The sequence below is a fragment of the Stigmatopora argus genome, chromosome 4, assembly GCF_051989625.1.
Source record: "Stigmatopora argus isolate UIUO_Sarg chromosome 4, RoL_Sarg_1.0, whole genome shotgun sequence".
NCBI lineage: Eukaryota > Metazoa > Chordata > Actinopteri > Syngnathiformes > Syngnathidae > Stigmatopora > Stigmatopora argus.
In genome coordinates, this window is record NC_135390.1 from 7,483,037 (window position 1) to 7,497,707 (window position 14,671).

General features: G+C 37.0%; 2 protein-coding genes across 8 annotated transcripts in view; both read left to right on the plus strand.

Annotated features, from left to right (window-relative positions):
* Positions 1-882, plus strand: part of LOC144072974 (myelin basic protein-like) — a 24,082-nt gene extending 23,200 nt beyond the window's left edge. For both annotated transcript variants that reach the window (XM_077598429.1, XM_077598428.1), the window contains one exon: positions 584-882. In XM_077598429.1, the coding sequence (XP_077454555.1) occupies positions 584-882 (299 nt within the window). The remainder of the gene's footprint in view (positions 1-583) is intronic.
* On the plus strand, positions 838-13,939 carry mbpb (myelin basic protein b). 6 transcript variants are annotated; one of them, XM_077598431.1, is made up of 7 exons: positions 838-1,113; positions 6,178-6,282; positions 6,415-6,441; positions 6,800-6,829; positions 8,165-8,242; positions 8,341-8,363; positions 12,859-13,939. In XM_077598431.1, exons 1-6 carry the CDS (start codon positions 994-996, stop codon positions 8,341-8,343), a joined length of 363 nt encoding a protein of 120 aa, XP_077454557.1. In that variant the 5' UTR covers positions 838-993; the 3' UTR covers positions 8,344-8,363; positions 12,859-13,939. The 6 variants fall into 6 exon arrangements, with proteins under 6 accessions (XP_077454557.1, XP_077454558.1, XP_077454556.1 ...); XM_077598432.1 differs by having other exon boundaries at positions 8,341-8,359; XM_077598430.1 differs by lacking the exon at positions 8,341-8,363 and having other exon boundaries at positions 965-1,113.
* The last annotated feature ends 732 nt before the right edge of the window (positions 13,940-14,671 follow it).

A 14,671-nucleotide genomic window follows, 5' to 3' on the forward strand; every position in this document is an offset into this window, starting at 1 on the left:
AATGGAGATTTTTTGTAAAGAAAAATGGTCAAAAATACCTTCAACCAAAATCCAGACCGTCATTGGAATCTATACGAAGCGTTTAGAGCACGTGTCAAACCGATTCCGCCGAGGGCCGCAGTGGGTCCTGGTCTTTGTTCCAACCGATCCCGTGCCGACATTTTAACCAATCAGGTGTTTTCTAAAATAAGTAGCACCTGACTTTAATTAACTGATTACACTTGCAAAAGGTATCCTCTTGTTGAGTTTGAATGAAAACCTGCACCCACTGCGGCCCTTTGAGGACCGGTTTGACACCCCTGGTTTAGAGGCTGTTATTTCTGCAAAAGGAGGATCTACTAAATATTGATGTATTGTTTCTGTTGGGGTGCCCAAACCTTTTCATACGACTGTAGCTAGCAAAAAGCGATCTCTCCAGCATGATCCATCAAAGTTCACTCTGGTTCAAATTCTGATGTTTTTGGACCTCTTCACCCAGCAGCAGTAAGGGCGCAACCCCATCCAAAGAGGCCATTGTATCACTGTAGTGTGCTATGTGCCACGCAAGTCCAAGCCATAAGTGACCCTTGTTGTTTCTGTGCAGGAACGGGTGAGACAGATGCAAACCAGAACAATGGCAGCGTCTTGGAGAAGCCGGCGGTGACTGACTCCACGGGCGCTGAGGGCCCTCACTCGACCTGGACCTCCGCCAGCACAGCTGACCCTGATGCCGCTACGCCACGCCCCCACCTGGTCCGCCTCTTCTCCCGAGATGCCCCGGGCCGAGAGGACAACACCTTCAAAGACCGACCCTCTGAATCAGACGAGCTGCAGACTATCCAGGAACACAGCGGTGCGGCTTCAGAGTGCGGGTCGGAGAGCTCCGAGCAGGACCTAGACTAGGCTAGCCTTTCCTCCCTCCTTGTCCCGTCTCATCTCGCTTCCATCGCCTGTGATTTTGCTCACTTGCTCCAGAGAGACCTTAACAAGTACCCCTAACAATACTTAATAAGCATGGCATCCGCAAGCAGCGCCGCACAGGCCACCTTCGGGCTGGGCCGCAGGAAGAAGAATCCTAGCGTTCTGGATCAGATTGGAAAATTCTTTGGAGGAGACAAAAAGAAGAAGAGCAAGGTGAGGGAGCAGAAAGCGTTGCAAGGGAAAATTTACTAAATGATCGCATTCATTTTACCAATTGTCTCCAGGCGCCACTTTTTGACTTATGGCCGTATCTTGATATAATCTGCTACCAAAAAAGATTTGCTATTGTCTATGATATTTAATTTCAATTTACTTAGTCAATTATTGTCCTCAGGTTGTGTGAGTATTCATGAAAATAATAATTTGCTGGGGTTGTAATGCTTATTGTATTATTATTATTATTACAACCGTGATTTTTTTTTAAATCATTTAAGGAGGATTTTTATTTGACTCGTACGAAAATCTCTGGTATTATTTGTTTTGCCGAATTTAGTTCATGCTGTATAGCGATATGATTGCAATTTCTTTCTTTTTTTAATTTAAAAATTTAATCAACTTCTATGAGTATGGATTTAAGAGCCAATTTTTTTTTACTGGTTCGGTACGTCCCAAATTCTTGTGAAAGATTTAACATTATGCCAACACTTTTAAAAATCGGAATTACTGCTATTGCTATTTTACCTTAAATTACTTCTCAAATTCAATTTGATTTCTTTTGACAGCCATAATGTTGTACTAGTATGTTAAAACTTTGTTAGGTTAAAGATATTTGGACAATGAAGTCTTTGTATAATTTTGCCTTTGTGTTGAGCATAAATGAAACTAAACCTGACTAAATTCAAAATTTTCAGATTCAAAAGGTTTAACAAAGATATTGGTTTGCGATTTCTGAATTACTGTTGTGGGTTCGACTCTTGGCACAGAGTTTGCATGTTCTTTCTGTGACATGACACCACTTCACACTCCTCTCAAATTGGAAGTTAGTTTCCAATATGTCCTAAATTATCCATCAGTTTCAATATGAGTATGGATTAAATCATATGAAGATAAAAAAACAAATGAAAAAGAGCCAACTACTGTGGCTTGAACGTACACTGTTTATTGTGTGCTGATATTAACAACAAAAAGTTGAAGGTCCGTAACATCACAACAGCAAAATCATAAAATTGCTTGTCTAAATACTTCTGCCTTGACTGTATTCATGTGCAAAAATGTCAATCTCCATGACTTGTTGCAGTCTCTTGATGTTGGGTTTTGTTGACAATACCTAGCATTTGGTAACTGCACTCAGGTGCTCTTCAATGATTAGAAATAATCCAATATATCTAGTTTATAGGCTATTTTGCTTTAGTAGTTAGTGGCATTGCTTCTAAGCACTCTGGGTCTTCATTGTCAGCAGTACCAGTCACTATGCTTTAACAAGGTAAAACTATATGGGAGATATCTAAATGTATCTTTTTTTTGCACCTACTTCAGTCCCAAACTATGGCCACATCTGAGAAATGGTCTGAAGAGCAATTTTTAGATATTTGTTCTAGGGATGCTCCAATTAGAGTTTTATGTTGCAATTCTGATACTGATCATTTTTCATATCTTCTATCACAGACTAATAAGTGCATGTACATTGCTTTGATCCCATAATATAAAAATAGATGGGTCAAATGTAGAATGAAAAAAATATGAAATAAATTCACGGAAACCAACCAACTTTATATTATTTTGTTTAAATAATAATATAGTGGCAATTATTCACAGTAAGTAAAGTACAGTTGAACCATTTCCTTTGTAATAATGATGCTAACAGGCTCCAACAGAACCCAGAGCAGAAAAGTGTTAAATTAAATTTGCTTTGGTTATGGAACATCATCCAAATATTATTTGTGAACTTTTAATTTATCGAGATGCTTTCTTGCATCAACTCAGTTTCCAAGTGATTAAGCCCAAGAAAAATCATCATTCTCTGCCGAATGTTTGTGCTTTAGATGTGCAGTTACAATTTTACAAGCTTTTTCCCGTCCTTCCTGCATAATGTATCTGTTAATGACAGGCTCTAAATATAACATCAGTCTTACAAACACTGTAAAGATACGACACAACAGACATGAAAAAAAGCATCGATCAGTTTTCACTGATCACATGGAGCATCCCTAATTTACAAATATACGTTTGTGCGTGTGGTCGCCATGGGAAGGCCTTCATATAATTATTCCTCACAATTCAACTAATGAACATGCAGCTATCCAACCTCTGTTGCCTCAAACCGAATGGACCCGCCATCAAGTGCTATAGACACTTATCCACATCAAGATTTCCATATTTTCAACATAACTGTAAGGACTAAAAATGATCTGGTATGGAGACCTTTCTACCCGTCTTTATTCCAAAGGCTTTGCAATATCCAATTGCTGTACATGGCCATTCAAAATGCATTACATGATGGGAGGAAAAATAGCCTCTTGTTAGCTGCAGGAAAAGTGCATTTTAATGCCATAAAATGTTTTGTAATCCTTTCTAATACGGAAACATATGCAAATTGGCTTAAAAAATCTTTGCTTTTTACCAAAAAGAAAAAGATTACTAGAATTGCTCAATTAAACTGTCGCTAAATTTTGTTTAGATGAGTCAGGCTCCAAGAAAATAGTTCCTGTTCACAAAAAAATACTTTCTTCTAACCCTAGTGTCTTTAATGAAGGAGGGTGCAGGGGCACACGCTCCCTCCCTTCCTGCCAGTCAGTCGCTCGCCTCAGGTTCACGTCTTTGACCTTTGAGTGTCAACTTTGCTGACTTGTACTGTATTTCTTTGTTGTGAACTCTTCCTAATCTGATCCTGTTCTCAGCTTTTAGATTGCTTTATTAAAAATCTTTAACAATACCTTTTAGTGTTTTTTGTTTTGCATTGATTCCCTTAATATTGTGCTTCAAATTTCGTCATACGCAGCTGTGGATGATGACAATAAAGGCTTTTGATTTGATTTGAATTAGAAAAAATCCTAACCAACCCTCTTCCTCCGATTGCTTAACAACTGACCAAAAATAACATTATTGTGCACCTTTTGTACGTAAGTTGAAAGCAACAGACCGCACCTTGTACTTCTTTGACCTCAAATGATGGTGAATATTAAGTTTAAACAAAACCTGTCACCGCTTGCAAGCGCAGCCATTGCGTGATAAATAAACATTAATACACTTGAAATCGAAACAAGTACACATAGCTACAAAAAAGGAATACAGCCTTTGTACTTTCTATACGTGTTCAATCAATCATTGTCGCTCTCTGCCTGAGACTTAAATGAAGCCTGCTTCACCCTGCGTGCACTAAAGCTTGTTTCAATAATATAAGTAGTACAGATGGTAGCAAATGTGTGATGAGTAGACAGGGCAGTCAGGCATACTCATTTGATTGTCTAAAATAGTACAAATAAAGATGACTAAAAGGTAAGTCACCACAAAGTGCACAAATAACAACAACAAACAAATAATAATAATTAAATAATCAATTAAAAGGTAGTCAATATACTATGTTGTGATGTGTCACTTGAAACTTCCAGTACATTAACATTTTGAAGAAAAATAAATTAAAAATCCAATTAAGTCCAATCAGAATAAACTCAATGAAAAGAATACTGTTTAGAATAAAAGTATTGTTACCATCAAGTGATATAAGAGTAGGTGCCGAGTTATTCATGGACTCTCAGTTCTCAATTCAGTATCATTTATTATTTAGTGATTTATGTGAACTTGTGGTGGCCTTTAAGCAGAGATCAAGCCCTTGTGATCATTAGCCTGTCTTTTCTTCTATGCAAACGACTTGATCTTTAACCCCAATGCTAAATACGGTAGCTCATAAAATATTCAAGTGTCTTAGTCTCATATGACTCGTTCAAAAAGAGAAGAAATTATTGATACTTTTACCGAAATGAAAAGAACAAAAATCAATCCCAGTAGAAATAGATCAATTAATAAAAATACAGTATACAATGTTGAAATAAATGTACAAAATTATAATCAGAGATTGGCAAATGTAGTGAAAATTTGTCAGATTTTTTTTTTACAATTTACAATTTATATCCTTGGTTTAATCTCACCAAGTTCCATTCACCTAGAACAGCAAAACCCATGAGATAAAGACTGACTCTGCTTCAACAACAGGGGAGATGCACCATTCACACAGACATAATGCAAACGCACATCAAAACCCCATTAGAAAGCATGGTAATCTACTAATGTGTGGCCTGCTCACCCGTCTCTTTGTTCCACACACCACATCTGACAACGAACAATAATGTACATTAATGAGGTCAGAGAAAAGGGAGAGCTCATGAACATTGTCTGGGTAAAAACCTGTTTATTTTTGTCTCTTGAAGCCTGCACCAATGCGATCTTATGATTATTATTATTTTGTCTAAGATAAACTAATGAATGCTTTCTTTACACTACTGGCTTTACATGTCGCAATGCACAATAAATATCTGATTTGATGGTGCTGTATTTAATTAACACTATATTTTTAACAATAGCTATTAGTGGAAACTATTTAATGAATAAAAGAAAGAGAACGAAAGAAAACATTTTTTGACAAAACTATCATATAACAAGGATAGGGCAGCCTGGTGGTGAGTGGTTAGAGCCTCAGCCTCACAGTTCTGGGGTCCTGGGTTCAAATCCAGGTCGGTTCACCTGTGTGGAGTACTCCGGTTTCCTCCCATATTCCAAAAACATGCACGGTAGGCTGATTGGACACTCTAAATTGCCCCTAGCTATGGATGTGAGCGTAAATGGTTGTCCGTCTCCTTGTGCCCTGTGTATGGTTGGCCACAGATTCAGGGTGTCCCCCGCCTCTGGCCCGTCAGCTGGGATAGGCTCCAGCATCCCCCGCGAACCTAATGAGGATAAAGCGGTTCAGAAAATGAATGGGGGAAAAAGAATCACAAGAATATGTTTCAATTCTTACCATATCTTTCAGGACTGAAAATTAGATTAGATAACTTTATTCATCCCGTATTCGGGAAATTTCAGTGTCACAGTAGCAAGAGGGTGAGAATACAGACACAGCAAAAGAAAATGAAAAAAAAGAAACAAGAAATACATGATTATGATCTTGCCTTGTATTATCTAATACAAGTACTTAGTCGAATGTTGATCTGTCTTGACTTTGATTTCCAATAATAGAAAACAACATCAGTTTATCATTGTCCACCATTTGTTCTATGTTCTCAGGGTTCTTTCCGTGGTGCCCTCTCTCCCGCCCCGCAAAAAGCGTCTGCCACACCCCCTCGTAAGCGGGGGCAAGAGAGCGCCGTCGTCCACTTCTTCCGTACCATCGTGAGTGTAATTCGCCTTGGCTGACCTCAAATCAACTTGGAGCACGTTTGTCTCCATTCAACTCTGCTACTTTGTATTCCCTTTCTCTAACTCTGTCCAAATCTTCACTTTCTCCCATGAAATCCCTTCTAGGTTTCTCCCGCCCCCCCAAAGTCAAGGGTGAGTCTTCTTCATGTGACAATTGACACGCGGGGATAATTGTACAATATTTAAGAGGATGATGGCGATTATGGTAAAAAGGGCTTTGTCATTCTTGAGACTTGGAGTTAGGATCATCTGCCCAAATAATATGTTGATGGGAGGAGACATTTGATCTGTAATCTCATGAATACATTTCTATTCAAACTGTAGTCTCCACTCTCCTCTATCCTTTCCCTTCTGCTGTTGTTTTTATTCATTCACCCCCATGACACTGTGACTTCTTCCCTCCTCCTGGAAAGACTGCCATTTTTTAACAGTTCCTTTCACCTTTTTACTTCCTTTCCTGTCCCTGTTTCTTGTCCTTGGGTGTGTTCAGTGGAGAGGACTAGCAGCCAAGATGGGTCTGGTAGGTGTTTTGTTAACACGCTCCCCCAACAAAACGCAATGGTACCATGGCTCCTTTAATCAGCGGATCATGCAAGGTCATCCAATCACGCTTGATTCTGCAAATCTGTTCCACTTTGGTCTCTATTGACGACTCCAACCATTCCGCCTCATTGACTTCTTGTCCATTATTAAAATGAATATATCAGCAGCCACTTCAATAATGCACATGACTGTTTGTGTGAGCTTTGTATGAGAAATAGAATATTATTTATGATGGACATTAAAAGAACAAACTACAACTAAATGTTAGCATGTGGATAATGAGAAAAGCTATTATACTAGGGTGAAATGCCTACTAAATGAAAATCTTGACTGCCATAATCCTAATAATACTCAGAAGCATTTCCACAGTAGTATAAAATACACACACGTGTATACATATATCCGGTGGCCCTGACGCCTTTCTAGTAAATTATGTAATTAAAATGTAGGTCAAAACTAAAGGAAGTGTTTTGATAAGACGGAAAACAAACATTTCACATTTTTAATGTGTCTGACATGCCTTGATTCGCAAATAATTCTGCATTGAAACCAAATTTATAATTGTTCTCGCTTCTACAGTGTCAGGAAATGAACACAATAGGCTGTCAACACAACAGAGAACAGACTCCTTGTGAGCTGATTAGTATTGTCTTTCTTTCTTTTTTTGTCAGTGTTGGACAATCGATTCAAAATCCTTTATGATTACCTTGTCAGAGGTAGTGACAAATCTGTACAGTAAATATTGTGTCTACTGTAGATTTTAGTTTTTATTAGGATTAGGGGCAGCACAGAGCCTTGGTGTTGAGAAAGCATGTGGGGCTCAAAGTTCCCAGGTTCAGGGTTTGAGGTTTTAATGTAACATAGCTCTATTTTGGGGGGTTTTATTTTTCCTGGGAAAAGTGTCTTTTTCCCCATCATAAAAAAAAGTTCATTTATTGATAGCTCAATTCATCTCGTAGCTGTGAATGTGAGAAAGAATGTTTGCTGGCGATTCTGTATAGCAACTGCTAAAGAACGTAACTTGTCTGGTAAATCAAGTTTATACCAAAGGACTAAGAAAAAAAATAGATGGATGGATATTAATAGACCATAATTATTTAGCTCACCACAATGTTAGCCAATGTCATCTTTTACATTTCTTACATCTCATTCTCGCATGTCTCACTCCTCATCATCAATCTTGTTTTCTCAGCTTCTCTACTGTTCATAATGTATAGTATGTTCCCATCTGAGCTGGTGCTAAAATTCATTTATTATATAAAAGCACAAAAAACATATCATCCCGGCAACTAAATCATTATCTTTGTTACAGGGTGACCAGAAGTCTGGTAAAGCTAAAAGGTCTAGTGGAGGAGACGGCAAAGGCTCCCTGACGAGGATCTTCAAAATGGTAAAAAAATATGAAATAGTTGAAACATCCACATTTATTCCGTATCGTCTTTCTCAGAATCCCAAATTGTCTTTTAATTTTTTTCCCCTCCACCGTAGTGATGATAACAACAGAAACGTGAGTAAGTAACTTTTGTGCTCAAGGTTGGAAAGCTTAGAAAACATAGTACTTATCTCATTAGGACTTCCACACCCATAAGAGCCATGATTGATCAACACGTACAATATAGAAAAGCTTTATGCAAGTGTTTATCTAATCCCACTGGAGATGCCTGACCCACTTCTCATCTTTCAGCAGTCATCTAACACGATTATGCTGTATCACTAAATCCTTTTCGAGGCGCATTGTTTTCATCTGGCTCATGTGGCTAACCCCATCATAAGCAATGCACTTTTCACACCTATTTGTGAATCCCAGATGAACCACATAGCATATAAATCCCAAAAAAGAGATATCGAAAAATAGAGAATTATGCATTTCATTCTTCTGATGAGATGCAATAAAATAACTTTGCGTCGAACAATTAAAAAGACAAAGAAGTTTAGGTTTGACAATATTGCACTAGCATTTTTAAACATTAAAACAATGTATTCTGGTTATTTAACACATGGTCTTATGCTCATGTAGTTAAGCAATGTTAATGTATAATAATAATCAATAAAAGTTTTAAAATTGGCATTACATATTAAGTATTGTTTGATAACTTTGCGTCGAACAATTAAAAAGACAAAGAAGTTTAGGTTTGACAATATTGCACTAGCATTTTTAAACATTAAAAAAATGTATTCTGGTTCTTTAACACATAAAACACACATTTTATATTTTGGGGGAAAATGAGACTAAATTCAAACACGAAAGCAAAATCTGAAGCCTGCGAAACTGACTTGTGTGTGAAGTGAGATGTTGTGATGGTGGAGGGTTAAGTGTTAATTAATCAGCCACCCACTGTAGTATAAAAAAGCGGAAAGGAATTTCCCTGAGGGTTGTGCTCTCAATTGCAGTTGCTAAATTGTAGCAATTAAGCTACATGAGTGTAAACACCGATGACAAACTTATATAATGTGTCTAATTAGCACTTACTCACATCACACTAGTATATGTTTTGACGAAAGTTTGGCGACACTCTTTTTCCTTGTCGACGATAATGTCAAATATTTATTCATCTTATTAGACGTGCTTCATAACTGAGCAAAGAATACCCCGAGATTTGGTACAAACGTAAAGCTGGCATGCAAAATGACTTGAATGGCTGGACATTGTAAGGCTTTTTCTTTAAAAAAAAAGTGGTCTATGTAAAGTAAAGCTTTTATTTGTTTAAAAAATAAATACTATGTATATATAGTCAGGCTTTTTTCTTTAAAAATGACCATGTATATTAAGGGTTTTTATTAAAAAATGACCATGTATAGTAAGGCTTTTTTATTTAAAAAAAACGACCATGTACAGTAAAGCGTTTTTCTTAAAAGACGACATAGTATAGTAAGGCTTTTTTTCTTAAAAAATGACATAGTATTGTAAGGCTTTTTTCTTTAAAAAAACGACATAGTATTGTAAGGCTTTTTTTCGTAAAAAACGACATAGTATAGTAAGGCTTTTTTCTTAAAAAACAACATAGTATAGGCTTTTTTCTTTAAAGACGACATAGTATAGTAAGGCTTATTTTCTTTAAAAACGACACAGTATAGTAAGGCTTTTTTGTCTTTAAAAACAACATAGTATAGTAAGGCTTTTTATTTACAAAAAAGACCATGTATAGTAAGGCTTTTTTCTTAAAAAATGACCATGTATAGTAAGGCTTTTTTGTTTAAAAAAGACCATGTATAGTAAGGCTTTTTTTCTTAAAAAACGACATAGTATAGTAACGCTTTTTTTCCTAAAAAAACGACATAGTATAGTATGGCTTTTTTCCCCTAAAAAACGACATAGTATAGCATGGCTTTTTTTCTTGAAAAACGACATAGTAGAGGAAGGCTTTTTCCCTAAAAAACGACATAGTATAGTATGGCTTTTCCCCCTAAAAAACGACATAGTATAGTATGGCTTTTTTCCTTTAAAAAACGACATAGTATAGTATGGCTTTTTCTTAAAAAACGACATAGTATAGTAAGGCTTTTTTTCTTAAAAAACGACATAGTATAGTATGGCTTTTCCCCCCTAAAAAACGACATAGTATAGCATGGCTTTTTTTCTTGAAAAACGACATAGTAGAGGAAGGCTTTTTCCCTAAAAAACGACATAGTATAGTATGGCTTTCCCCCCTAAAAAACGACATAGTATAGTATGGCTTTTTTCCTTTAAAAAACGACATAGTATAGTAAGGCTTTTTTTTCCTAAAAAACAACATAGTATAGCATGGCTTTTTTTCTTGAAAAACGACATAGTAGAGGAAGCCTTTTTTTCTTAAAAAACGATATTGTATAGTAAGGCTTTTTTTCTTTAAAAAATGACATAGCAAGTAAGGCTAAGAGAGTCGGAGAATAAATCTGACTTCTGATTCTTCACCTTCTAGTTGTTGAACATGAGGCGGGAATCAGGAGTGAGTTCAATTCCACTCGTTGCAATTCTCAAATTGTTTATTGAGGTAATGAAAAGGATAAATACAACTTCCAACTTTACAGTGGTGCAGTGGCAAAGACAATGGGTCAGAACTTCACGTGGACTCAAGTTCAAATCAGAAGTGAGTTTGATTCCACTCTTTGCAATTCTCAAATTGTTTATTGAGGTAATTAAAAGGATAAATATAACTTCCAATCACATCATTTCAGAAGACACTGTGGTCCAGTGGCAAGAACAATGGGTTGAAATTGAAGTTGGACACAAGTTCAAATCTGGAGTGAGTTCAAGTCCACTCTTTGCAAATCTCAAATTGTTTATTGAGGTGATGAAAATGATAAATATAACTTCCAATCATTTCATTTCAGAAGTCACTGTGGTCCAGTGGCAAAGACAATGGGTCAGATAGACCTCAAGTTAGTGGATTTGACTGCCATGTGGGAAATGGGGTTCGAATCCCGCTCTTGTTTGACTAATCACTACACTAGTAGTTCAGTAAATGGGTAATCCTTTTTTCATTCAAATAAAGACTTAGTCATTTTTTTCAGCAAAACAATATTTCCGGTCAGCCGAAGGCTGACCGGAAGACAGTTGGGAGGGGGGGGGTTCCTGGTGGTGTTCGACAGTCAGCCTTCGGCTGACTGCCGACACCATACAGTTGTTGACTGGCGACACCGGGACGTGAACCCTCGACACCCATGTCGCAGGCAGGTGACTGACCCACTACACCACGAGGCGGCCCGCCTATACATGATTGGAAGTTATATTTATCCTTTTCATTACCTAAATAAACAATTTGAGAATTGCAAAGAGTGGAATTGAACTCATTCCTGATTTGAACTTGAGTCCACCTGAAGTTCTGACCCATTGTCTTTGCCACTGGACCACAGTGACTTCTGAAATGATGTGATTGGAAGTTATATCTATCCTTTTCATTACCTCAATAAACAATTTGAGAATTGCAAAGAGTGGAATTGAACTCATTCCTGATTTGAACTTGAGTCCACCTGAAGTTCTGACCCATTGTCTTTGCCACTGGACCACAGTGACTTCTGAAATGATGTGATTGGAAGTTATATCTATCCTTTTCATTACCTCAATAAACAATTTGAGAATTACAAAGAGTGGAATTGAACTCACTCCTGATTTGAACTTGAGTCCACCAGAAGTTCTGACCGTTTGTCTTTGCAACTGGACCACAGTGACTTCTGAAATGAAGTGATTGGAAGTTATATTTATCCTTTTCATTACCTCAATAAACAATTTGTGAATTGCAAAGAGTGGAATTGAACTCACTCCTGATTCCCACCTCAAGTTCTGAACCAATATTTTTGCCACTGGACCACAGCAATAACTAGGAGATGAATCAGAAGTCAGATTTATTCTCCGACTTTCTTAGCCTTACTATACTATGTCGATTTTTTTAAGAAAAAAGCCTTACTATATACGTATACATCTTTTGTTTTGCATAGGCAAGTTGGAGCAATTATCCCAAAAGCCATGACAGACTTTAATTACCTTTTACATAAGTTTCTATTTTTCCTTTCTATTTATATACAACTTGTCAGGTTTCTTTTCACAAATAAATAACGAGTTCAGGAGGTCAAGTTGTGACCCCTTGTTTTTATGAGAACTTTTTTTTGCCAGTCAAAATCTGGATTATCTTTAGTAAGTAATCAATCCAAGGAAAAGAATATATTCATGCGGGGGTGCTGGAACCTGGCCTAGGCAGTCGATGCGGACCACCCTGAAAGGGTCAGCAGCCAATCAGAGAGAAGAAAATAATGTGGTTTTAAGGGGGAATGGTAGATTCTAGGAGAAATAATGTAACAAAAAACGAAACATTGAGAACCACACCAATAATAACTGTAAACTCTGTATGAAGATAATCAATATTTTGTGTTGAACATATCGTAGGAGACATTTTTAATCCGATAAAGTCATGTCAATATTAGATTCACAAAAGAAAACTAAGCTATGGAAATCCAACTTCTCTCCAGAAATATTTCTTTGCCTTCTGCATACAAGAAGTTTAAAAATCCCATTCCTCATTTGTTATTCAGGGAAGCCGCAGCTCTTCTCCAGCCAGACGCTGAAATTCCAACACCCCCTAAGTAGAAGACAAGGACAAGAATGAGTAACCTGGGCAAGGAGAGGAAGAAAAACAACTTTGTGATCCTTAACTCTCCCCTTTTGACTTTGATAACAAATAATATGAAATAAATCTCTTCATTTGTCCGTCGATTGTCCCCCACCCTCACTGGCAAGCATATAGCGTCAATCTGTTGCCTGCTTGCTTTTTCTACTGAACGTGAACGTGAAGCCGCTCTGGTGGGTCCTAATGGACACCCGACACCTGCCATAGCTATATAGTGTATGTGCTTGAGTTTCTGTCTTTACATCTTTGACCCAAAAAAAAAGTAGTGTCGAATGAGACCTGGATTATGAGTTCTGAACTCACCCATTGTTACTGCCTTTTGGGTAAAAGGTTAAAGGTCCAGGCTGCTTGTTTTTCTTGTCTTGTCAGCTGTCTGTGTCATGTCCTTCCACTCTCTGTAAAGAGAAATTTGTGTCATGATTTAGTGATACAATTAATCACACTGACTATTATACCACCTCACTGTGTTTTTGTGACGTCTTAAATGTGATTAATCCGTTCGTCAGGGGGTTAAAGATGCTGATTGCGAACCATTTCCGCAATTTGTGAAACAATTGTCTTATCTGTTAACTTGAATAAAACGGTACATAGCAGTTTTCCTCTCAGTGGGCATCCGCTACTCTTTAAATATGCAGCCGTTTCTCAGTCTTGATTCTTGTCTTCAGTCTTGCCTGCTAAAACTGTTATCTTTTGTGGATTACTGAAATAAACACTATTTCAAAAAGGTGCTCCCTAACTGAGTGGAAACATTCTGTGGTGCTTCTTCCGAATGTAATAAGTAAAATGGGTCACAGAAATGCTGACCATCCTTCATTCAAGATGAATTAAAAATGCCAGTGTATGTGCGGGTGTATAAAATGTGGCATTGATCTACAATGAGTGTGCCTCTGAATCCACTTCCAATCCACCCTTTGAATGTAAAGACCTTTCTGTTTAATAATTTGAATAGCCTTTTTCCTGAAAATAAAATAAATTCCTATCCCTTGCATAGTGTGTGATGCTCTATGTTAACATAAAATCTGAATGAACTTGTGTTTTGCAGGCAGCCCAGTCAACCAATTGATGACATATTCCAAACTAGAAATAAAAGATACCATATTAGACTTATTTTGAGCATGTTATTCAGATCACTCTCTTTGATAGGCCACTATTGAGATGAATTATGTGGTTATAGTGAGAATTACATAGAAAAACATGGTGCAGAAAGAGTGTAATGGGGAGAACACAAAAAAAGAAACCTGCGGTTGAGCTCTCTCACCATTGAAAATATGATTAAATTATTATTAGATTAATGTTTGGTAGACAGTCTACAATGTGGTCATTAAAAAAACATTTGGCTATTTTCCATTCAAAGTGAAACACAAAAACTTATATAATATACCTCTGATAATGGAAAATCATATTTAAAGAGGACATTTAACAGCAAAAATGTATCATCAGCACAAAATACGTTTGCGGGCAGATTACATTCGAATATTTGGTTCTCACAAATAACTTAATAGTAGTCCAAAGTGATGAATATATCTGGATTTCTGTTGAAATTGTATGCTCTTTTTTGCTGCCAACCTCCTCCCCATCCCTCCATACAAACTCTCAGCCAATAAATGATTACTTAAAAATAAATACATTTGGAAAAACTCAATCTTACTTTTAAATACCCGCTTCCAATAATCTGAAAATGATCACATTGATCAGGAGATTGAATCAGGAACATATTT